The sequence below is a fragment of the Sinocyclocheilus rhinocerous genome, unplaced genomic scaffold (genome assembly GCF_001515625.1).
Source record: "Sinocyclocheilus rhinocerous isolate Xijiao unplaced genomic scaffold, SAMN03320098_v1.1 scaffold1405, whole genome shotgun sequence".
In the NCBI taxonomy this organism is placed as follows: domain Eukaryota; kingdom Metazoa; phylum Chordata; class Actinopteri; order Cypriniformes; family Cyprinidae; genus Sinocyclocheilus; species Sinocyclocheilus rhinocerous.
The window spans coordinates 939,456-949,440 of NW_015645543.1; the positions used below are offsets into that span (position 1 = coordinate 939,456).

Sequence of the window (9,985 nt, forward strand, 5' to 3'; positions counted from 1 at the left end):
TATTATGTTGTCCGTAACTGTCCAAACCTTTGAAACCAAACTATAATTACAAAATTTTAGACATGACAGATTGTGGTTATAGGCTACTAAAGATGAATTCCAACATACTTGATATCAGTGATGATACATTTTTTATTTATATCCACAGATACTAGGTCTCCACCTGAGTGAGCTAAACTTGTTCCTTCCTTTTGAATGTATTTGAGGAGGTGAAGTGGCCAGAGGCACTGCCAACACAGGTGTGAGTTTCAGAAACCTGCAGGATTAGAAAGCGTGTTGGAACACTTGTATGTTAAATTTAAACACAGCAGACAGAATATGAAGAAAGTTCTGACACACAAAGAAAATATGCTCTGATGTGACTTTGAACTAGACTATTTCTCACAGTAACCATGATTAGTTTTTTTATTTTTAATATGTTATGTTGCTATATGCTAGGAAAACCTTGTATCATCCTCTCGCATTACCCTCTTCCCTTAATAGAAAGTTATGCAGACCCATTAGAGCGCCAGAGTGGTCACTGGAAATAGAACAATGATGTACATCTCTGGTATTTAACAGATGGATCACAAAAATACAGCTGACTTGTTCTGGAACATGACAGCAAGTGCTCAGTCATAGCAGCTCTTCGACAGGCTGACACACACTGCAGTGCTAATAGAGGAGCATTACTGGAATGTTCCGGGGCAGCATATAAAAGCTTCAGGTCTTGTTCACTGGGACAGAAGCACAGAAGAACTCGACCAGCTCAACACAGCACCACGAAAATCCACCAAAGATGCTTTGCCCAAGCACTTTTCAGCCTCACCTCAGCCCATTCATGGACTTCCACTGGCCAGTGCGCAGTCTGTGGCCAGAGACCAGACCTCTGTTCTTTCAGATCGAGAAAGAAATGATGAGACACATGCAGGAGATGAGGCACAACCTGGAGTTCATGGAACGCCTGCACCAAAGGATTTTCGACGAGATTGACCATGTTTCACCCATGACGACTTTCAAACCCATCTCATTCCAGCTCGGAAAGGAAGGAAGCCAATATGCACTGACACTAGATACAAAGGATTTCACTCCGGAGGAGCTGTCTGTCAAACAAGTGGGCAGGAAGTTGCGGGTGAGCGGCAAGACAGAGAAGAAGCAAGACGACGGGAAAGGATCGTTCTCGTTCAGATGCCAAGAATTCAGGCAGGAGTTTGACCTTCCTGAAGGTGTGAATCCTGAGATGGTGACCTGCTCTTTAAATAATGGCCAGCTACAGATACAAGCACCCAAAGAAGCCAATGCTGTGAGCAACGAGAGAGTGATTCCCATTACATACACTCCTGCTGTGAAAAGTCCTGTTCCTCAGAGCCCTCAACCTGAGAGCCAAGGAGCTGAGGCAGAGGCTACAGATAATTGAGCTTTGCCTCTATATATCGCACAATGGAACAAAATGACATTCATTTACAGCTTGAACTTACAAAATTGTAAAAGTAGTATTTATCTCTTTAACATGGTCATCCATTTAGATTCTTTATACTTCCAGTACAGAAGCATTAAAAACAGACCTTTGACCTAAAAATAAGTAAATCCCCTCCGTTTACAAGTGGCGCAGGAAGTACTAATCACTCCAAACCTCTAGGTGGCAGTACTGCTTTAACAAAACACACTGCATTCGAAATTTTTGTTATTGAAAAAATTCCTTCCGTTTGTTCACCCGCCACAAACAAGCGAATGGCTAGCTAGTGTACTTTTTAACCTGCAAGTTTGTATGTAATGAGATAGTAAGCATATTTTTGGGAGGAAGGTGCCGAGTAATCATCCCTGAGCATGACGGCAGTAATTCACGAGTTACTGTCCTCCGTTATGGGGGTGTTAGTTGAAAGTGTCGTGTCGGAGTTGAGCAAACATCTCTCTGACTTCACGACTGTCTTATCTGAGGAGTGGAAGCGCAACAAGGGGGCTGCTGTGAACAAAAACAGACTTAAACAGGCGAATCAAGCCAAAACTGTAAGTTCTAGAGTAACGTAGAGGAAAGAATGCGTGTCCATTCCTGTTCATAACACGCTTCTGAATGTTTGTTGACAGTTGTTTAAATGGTATTTATAACTGCCTTGAGTGCACAGTGTAAAGAATATATTTAGAAGTCCATATTGAATGTAATTATATTATAAATATAATGAACCTGCTAACCCTGTAACCGCCTTCTGTTTCCCAATAAGCTGTTGTTGATTAAATGGTGGTTATCCATGTTTTTTGTAACGTTATTTTAGATTCCCATTTGTTTTTGAAGTCAGTTCGCATTGATTCTTACAGAAACATGGCCCACAACTTTAGCATTTCCATAACCAGAGATCATTACGTTTTCGACTCAAATCTAAGTAGTTTTTGACATATGAAAGACATGTGAATATGTCTCATGTAAAGAAACAAAACTACTCAGTTCTGACATTAGGATGAGATTTTTTTTATTTATTATATACTTTGTTCATGAACTTTATGAAACAGCTGTGTCTCAACAAAAAAAGACCTTGCTGTATGTGTTCGTCAAGATAAAAAATTTTGTGTCACAACAATCATGACAATTGTCATCTCCAGCAATTGTAAAGAAATTGTTTGCCATTTTAACATTATTTTCCTCCTGATAGTAGCTGGCTGATAGTAGCCTCATTCATTCAAGCGAATGCTAGAGTTGGCGATTTATATAGTATTTCATATCTGTCAGTGTTAACTCATTCTGAGTGATTGGTAATTCACATTTTGTGAGGAAATGGGAGCAGGAGATCACACTCAAACAGTTGAATGCCTCTAAACATGTTTGTCCTTTGTTCTTGTTTTAGTCAGAACATTGAGAACAAAAGACAGCATTGCAGTTCTTTAGGAATCTGTAAAACACTATTAGTGCAGATAACTTGTCATATGTTGTCTGAAGAAGTCCAATTTTAGTGCCTACAGAGTAATGATTGTAAGTCTTAAATTCTGATAGAACACAAGATTATTAAGACAATGTAAGTGAATTTGGTTGTAATCAAACCTATTTTTGACACACAGGAAATTGTAATAGGCGATATCTTTATCTCTTTTGTGTTTCAGAAGGAGTTTGCTGATTTCATGGAGCTGTTGAGTAAAGCCACAGTAGAGACGATGGTTAAACTGATTCATGATCACGTCTCAGCTCAAGTACTGGACGCTACAGCAAAGTCTCAGCTCTCAAAACAAGATAAGCTAAATGGTACATCTTTATGCTTAATCACCAACTTGAATACAAACCTGAGCAATCACTCAAATATTTGGTGTATGTCTTGGCTGTACACGTATATTTTGTTAAAGGGATAGTTCACCTAAAAATGACAATTCTGTCATCATTTACTCACCCTAAATTTGTTCCAAACCTGTATGAGTTTCTTTCTTCTGCTGAGCACAAAAGAAGGTATTTTGAATAATGTGGGTAACCAAACAGTTTTTGGTCCCCATTGGCTTTCTTGGTGTTTTTTTCCATACTGTGGGTGTCAATGGGAACCAGCAACTGTTTGATTATCAACATTCTTCAAAATATCTGCTTTTATGTTCAACAGAAGAAGGAAACTCATACAGTTTGGAACAGGTGAGTAAATAATGACAGAAATATATATATATTTTTTGGTGAACTATCCGTTTAAGTAAGTTGTATTAAATATTTTGGTCTAGTTTGATGATCATTCATACAGGGTTTCTTCTGGTCTTTAACAAGCCTTAAAAAGGTTTCAAATCAGAGCAGAAAGTCTTAAATTCGTAAAATTGTGTCATTTAATGTTTTTAATTAAATGCATTGCAAAAAATAATATTCCTCAATTTTATTTGCCAATAGAAATTTCTGAAACATTTAGGCTACTTGAGATGCAAATGTAAAATAAGGTCTTAGAAAATGTATCAGAATTATGTGAGTTTATGATTAAAACAAATATCTGTCAATGCTGTATATGAAAACTTGTTTTCCCTTCTAATTAAGTTGTTTTTCTGAGCCCATTGGAAGATATTTATTCTTCTCTAAATAATATACTCACTTCATTCTCATCAATTTCACAGAAAACAAGACTTATGCCATTTTCCTGCTCAATTAATGTATCTGTAGACATTTGCATTGGAAAACAAGACAAAATAATGAGCAGCCTGATCAGAAAATACAGTTCTTTCTTTCTTTCTTTCGTAAAATGAATTAAAAAGTAATGGAGATCAGATCAAAGTTGTATTTTTAAACTTTGAACTGTTGCTAATACAACTCATTGTTTACTCCATATACCTTTACATTTAGAGAACTTCAGTTTATTCCTTATTATTATTATTATCATTATAAAATATTGTGTATTTGTTTATATTATGAATTTAAGATTTTTAGTATGATATTTAAAAACAAACACAAACAAAACATTTTTTCTTCTCATTATATTCTCACAGAGGGTCAAGCAGCCGCATCTGAGCCAGAAAATAATGTGCTTCTTGAGCCTGAACAGAACAAGGATTATGAAATGGAATCTGAACATCATGAAAACTCTGTACAAGCAGCAAATACTCAGTACCATCAGCTGTCATCTGCACCCACTGATATTCTGGCAAGCAGTTTAAGTTTGAGTGAAAGCCAGCCTTCCACAAGCACAAATGTAGCTGCTGAGGAGAGACCGGAGCCATTAATTTGTGAGTCCTGTGGAGTATCTTTCAATGAAATGGCCCTGTTAAACATTCACAGTGCTTTACACAAAGACAGACCTTTCAATTGTTTGACATGTGGGAATACTTTCAAAATGATGAAATGCTTGATGAAACACCAGAGATTTCACACGACTCCAGATTTGAGTATTGAGTTCGAAGCCACTCTGAATGAAGAAGAATTCATTGTGCAGCTCGAAACCTGTGATACTGTCAATACATCCCTGGAAACACTAGAGGTCACTACACAAGGTAAGGCATGATTTCAAATGCAGTGCTTAAAGGTTTGTTTAGAAATATGTTTCTCTGTACAATATGGTAGCCATCTTGGACTGTATACTGGCACAAATCAGTGTAAATGCAGTATCTTGATTGATTAATTTATGTCAAGAGTAGCAAAATAAATAGTTTTTTATTAGAAATACTGAATAAATAATTATAACCATTGAAACGTTTGGGGTCTGTAATTTTTTTTAAAGGGGTCATATGATGCGATTTAAATTTTTCCTTTCTCTTTGAAGTGTTACAAGCTCTTGGTGCATAAAGAAGATCTGTTAAGTTGCAAAGACTAAAGTCTCAAATCCTCTTTTTAGCAGCATCATATGACCCCTTTAAATGTTATGCCCACCAAAGCTGCATTTATGTGATCAAAAATACTGTAAAAACTGAAATATTATTACAATTTAATTTTCAATTTTTTAATTACTTTTTAATTTCAATTTTAAATTGTTTATTCCTGTCACGGCAAAGCTAAATTTTCAGCAGCCATTACTCCAGTCTTCAGTGTCACATGATCCTTTAGAAATCATTCTAGTATGCTGATTTGGTGTAAGGAATGTTTTCATTTTTTATGATGTTAGGAATGGTTGTGCTGCTCAATACTTTTTTGAAAACTGATAGATTGTTTTCAGGAGTTTTGGTGAATAGAAAGTTAACAAAACAGCATTTATTTAAAATAGATTCTCTTGTAGCATTATTAATGTATTAATTTCCACTTTATCTGGCCAATTTCATGTGGTTTTATTTAATAAAAGTATAAATTAAAAATAAATAATAAAAAACGCACTGTAAATAGTAGTGTATGTAAAACTGTCATGTACATGATTTTAATATTTATTTTAAAACAGTCTTTTTTTATTGTTAATTTATGTAAAATGCAATGAGTGAAAAATTACTGGGTGCACCCATAATGACTATTATCTTTATTTTAATTGTTTTAATTACATTTTTCAGTCTGTTTCTCTTAAACACTGTGTTCTTCCCCTCACAGAAATTCTCCAAAGTAACTTGGACAACGAAGACGTATCTTGTGCTGTTTTGGAAAGCAGTCAGTATGCGACCGAATCATTTGTGCAAGGTTTAAATATTACCATCGAAAACACCGACAACCAGCCCAACACCACACCTAACACGGATATGATAAAGCAGTCGAAAGATGGTTTGTTCCGATGCAAAACATGCGGGAAGTGTTTTGAACTGAGGTGGAAGTTCATTAACCACGTTCGGGCTCATGTGAAACATTACAAATGTTCGCACTGCGATAAGCGCTTTACTATGAGAAGCTGCCTCATCAGACACGCAGCGATGCACACTGGAGCTCAGCTATTCAAATGTGATATATGTTCCAAGTCTTTTGTATTTCAGGCCTCCCTTGAAAAGCACAAGCGTCTTCATACGGCAGAAAAGACGGTTACTTGTCCAAACTGTCAGAAGGTTTTTCCCGGCAAGCGTTCGTTCGGCAGACACAGATGCAAAGCAGTCGAAACGCTCTACAACTGTCCCGTATGTGACAAGCAGTTCAAAATAAAACAAAACATGCTTGACCACCAAACACTGCACAACGGCGAGAAGCCCTACTGTTGCGAGATATGTGGAGCTTTTTATAGCTGCGAGCGATATTTGAAAAATCACCAGAAGAGTCACATCGAGAAAACCTTCGACTATCCGTGCGAACTCTGCGACAAGCGGTTCAGCGCTCGCAAACATTTACAAGCGCATATGCTCGTGCACACAAGGGAAAAGCGATACGCTTGCGACGTATGCGATAAGAAGTTCGCCACCTCTGGAAACCTCAACAGGCACAAAGCCGGTCACACAGGAGTGAAGCTGTACGGCTGTCCGATATGTTTGAAAAGGTACACCACAGCGTACGCCCTGAAGATGCACATGCACAAACACACTTCAAGCAAACCGTTTCTTTGCGACGTTTGCGGTAAGGGATTTACCAGTTCAGACTACATGAAAAGGCACAAGCGAATCATTCACGCAGGAAGAAGGGATTGTGTGTGTTCGATCTGTAATAAGGCCTTCATATTCCCCAGTTCTCTTAATCAGCACATGCTTGTACATACAGGAGAGAAGCATCACGAGCGACTGGTCAGTCCTTTGTTGAAGAAGTTCAGTTGCGATCATTGTCAAAAGAAGTTCTACTCACAAGCCGCCCTTACAGTACACCAGAGGGTTCACACGAAGGAAAAGCCGTATCGTTGCGAGGTTTGTGGAAAGAGGTTTGGGTATTCCAGCAGTATTCAGATGCACATGAGAATCCATACGGGGGAGAGACCTTTTGGTTGTGATGTTTGTGGTAAGACGTTCAATCAGGCTGTGCATCTGAGGACCCATCAGCGAGTGCACACCGGTCTGAAGTCGTTTAGTTGTGAGAGCTGTGGGAAGAAGTTTGTGGATCATAGAAATCTTAAACAACATAAATGTAAATACGCCATGTAAATTCTTACATATTTGCAAGACCAAAGGTTACACTGAATTAAACACTGCATCTTTTTTTCAGGGCTGTTTGAAATAGTTTCTGCAATGCATAGCATTATGTTCATAGCTAATGATCTGTAGTCTTATTTGGCAAGCTGAATGAATTAAGAGTTTGTATGCTTCTGTATTTTTAATTGTGTAAACAATTATATTTTCAAACCTAGACTGGGAATCAATGCTTGTGTGTGACGGCAATAAAAACATCATGAAGAAGTACTTCTGTCTTTTTTTCCCCATTAAATATATTTTAAACCATTTTCATTGAATTATTAATAGTCATGTTTAAATTGTATTTTTTGGTGTCTGTGATGTCCCACAATCCTGTGCGTGCTTCACAGGCTGGTTACTGCAAGTAAATTCAACAATATATATATATATATATATTACATTTAATTTCTACTTTGTAATAACTTTAAACATCCTTAAAAACATTCTTTGGTTATCTAAAGTTTGCATGATCTAATTCATTTCACAAAACCTTTGAAAAAAAAAAAGTTTTTTTTGCGTATCAGACTGCTTTATTATGAATATTTTTGTATGAGTAGTATATTGGTAGTATATGAAACAAAGTCATACATATCTGCAGAAGCATGAAGGTATAATCAGAAATTGTACCTACTTTATAGCAGAATGATAATAGATTCATAGTTTTAGTCTGGTTCACATTTACAGTCACAAAAATTGGCAATAAAATAGACCGGAAAAAATCCACCAGGTATATTCAATAATATGACAGCAAATAATAGTCGAACGTGTGTAATTAATATTAATGAGCACGTTCTGGAAACTAAGTTGACTTCCGGGGCGGAGACTAATTGCTTACATATGAACCTGAATTCAATTAACTGAACGTCACATCTGACTGCTACGTTAATTTGTGCTCACAAACTAGATTTCAATCTTTGGGCAAAGTTTAACGCCTCCATTTTTTCTCTTTAGGAGATAAACAGAGTTTAGTTCTGCTGTGTTTGTAGTCCTTCGATGAGAGCAACTCGATTATTTCATTTCCCTTGCGGTAATCGATAAAAATGAAGGAGTTAGTAGAGGAGATGCCTGATGAAGGATATGGATGCGCCGTTGCTAATCGTTTCGGCCGACTGCTGGACGATGAATCCGACCCTTTCGACATCTTATACGCGGCAGGGGTGGAAAAGAAACAGAAGAAGAAGAAAGAGGAGCCAAAGAAAACCTCAACCACGACTGGAAAGAAAGAGTCTCAAAGGGACCGGAAAATCGTTCTTCCAGTAGATGGGGGTGAACAAGGTATGTGAAGGACGGGCTAATTTTATTCGACGCAAGCATTTCTTTTAATAAATTATAGACGAATTTAATTAACCCCTGGAAGATATTATGAGTCTAAATGTAAGGTACCCTGGTTGCTGAGGTTTTAAGCGTTTAAAGTGTTTACGTTTTGTTTGTGTTGTGTATTCGGTCCAAATTTCTAGGCCAAGTCCGTCTTGCTCGTGGAGAAGTTGAGGAGCGAATAGAGAGACGCATGACTTCTGAGCGCAAATTCAGCGACGCCGACACCCCCCTCAGTTTCTCTGTTGAGAGGTAAGTGACTCTAATTACGTGTTAATAAATGTCTTTATTTTTTATTCATCTTCCTGAATTTATTTTGCATGCCACTCGATCTGTCTTCATCTGTGTGTAGGCCTGTGGATGTGCTGGACAGGCCTGTCAGAGGAAGAGGTACAGGAAGAGGACGAGGAGCCCGAGGCCCAGGATATCCAAGATCTAGTGATGGATTTGACCAGAGGGGAAAGAGGGAGTTTGAGAGACACAGCAGCAGTGACCGAAGGTGAGCTGTGAATCATTACTGTCATGTTAAGAGTCTTATGCAGTGGTCAAACTGGGGTTGATTTAGGGCCCAAACTTTATATTGGCTATCACATAAATTATGTGCAAATAATGTAATCAAACACACACATACAGAAGTAAACGTGACACTGACATATTAAATATCCCTTAAATATTAATTTGAAAATATATACAATGTATAAATGAAAGGGAATTGCTGAAAGTGTATGATAAATTAATTTACACTATAATACAATTTTATAGAATTCATTGTAAATATAATGCATTTTAATACTTGAAGGTATCATACATTTTTAGAAAAACTATTACATTAATCTTTTGGCTAAGTGATTGTCATAAACGATTATATGGTGAATTGTAGGGATGTAACAATTCACTCAACTCGCGATACGATTCACGATTTTGATTTCATGATTCGATTCACGATTTTTTTTTTTAACAATGAGATTTAAGACAAATTTTAAATTAAATGTGTCCTTTTATTATTGCTTGGACTAAATACTGTACGTTTCTTTGTGAAATTGAAATATGACACTATAATAATATACTAATATAGCACTTGTAAATTATTGCGCTTTTGTTGGTTTTGATTGCTACTATTGTCCTCATTTGTTAGTCGCTTTGGATAAAAGCGTTTGCTAAATAACAATTTAAATATAATGTGAATGTAAATAAAACTAAATTTAAATTTTAAAACAAGCCCCAAATCAAATAAGTAAGTAACACAAATAAAAGAAAT

General features: G+C 36.8%; 3 protein-coding genes across 3 annotated transcripts in view; all 3 read left to right on the top strand.

Annotated features, from left to right (window-relative positions):
- Positions 1 to 578: 578 nt before the first annotated feature.
- Positions 579 to 1,461, top strand: hspb9l (heat shock protein, alpha-crystallin-related, b9-like). The gene has a single exon (XM_016510154.1). The coding sequence runs from the start codon at positions 779 to 781 to the stop codon at positions 1,394 to 1,396; it is 618 nt and encodes a 205-aa protein (XP_016365640.1). The 5' UTR covers positions 579 to 778; the 3' UTR covers positions 1,397 to 1,461.
- Positions 1,462 to 1,684: 223 nt separating this feature from the next.
- Positions 1,685 to 7,648, top strand: LOC107706501 (zinc finger protein 708-like). Its single transcript, XM_016510231.1, has 4 exons — positions 1,685 to 1,986; positions 3,070 to 3,208; positions 4,411 to 4,911; positions 5,930 to 7,648. The coding sequence occupies exons 1-4, from the start codon at positions 1,807 to 1,809 to the stop codon at positions 7,384 to 7,386; spliced, it is 2,277 nt and encodes a 758-aa protein (XP_016365717.1). The 5' UTR covers positions 1,685 to 1,806; the 3' UTR covers positions 7,387 to 7,648.
- Positions 7,649 to 8,265: 617 nt separating this feature from the next.
- Positions 8,266 to 9,985, top strand: part of LOC107706502 (plasminogen activator inhibitor 1 RNA-binding protein-like) — a 5,691-nt gene continuing 3,971 nt past the window's right edge. Inside the window, exons 1-3 of the mRNA XM_016510232.1 lie at positions 8,266 to 8,688; positions 8,871 to 8,979; positions 9,080 to 9,226. Coding sequence (XP_016365718.1) covers positions 8,454 to 8,688; positions 8,871 to 8,979; positions 9,080 to 9,226 — 491 coding nt within the window. The 5' untranslated portion in view covers positions 8,266 to 8,453. The remainder of the gene's footprint in view (positions 8,689 to 8,870; positions 8,980 to 9,079; positions 9,227 to 9,985) is intronic.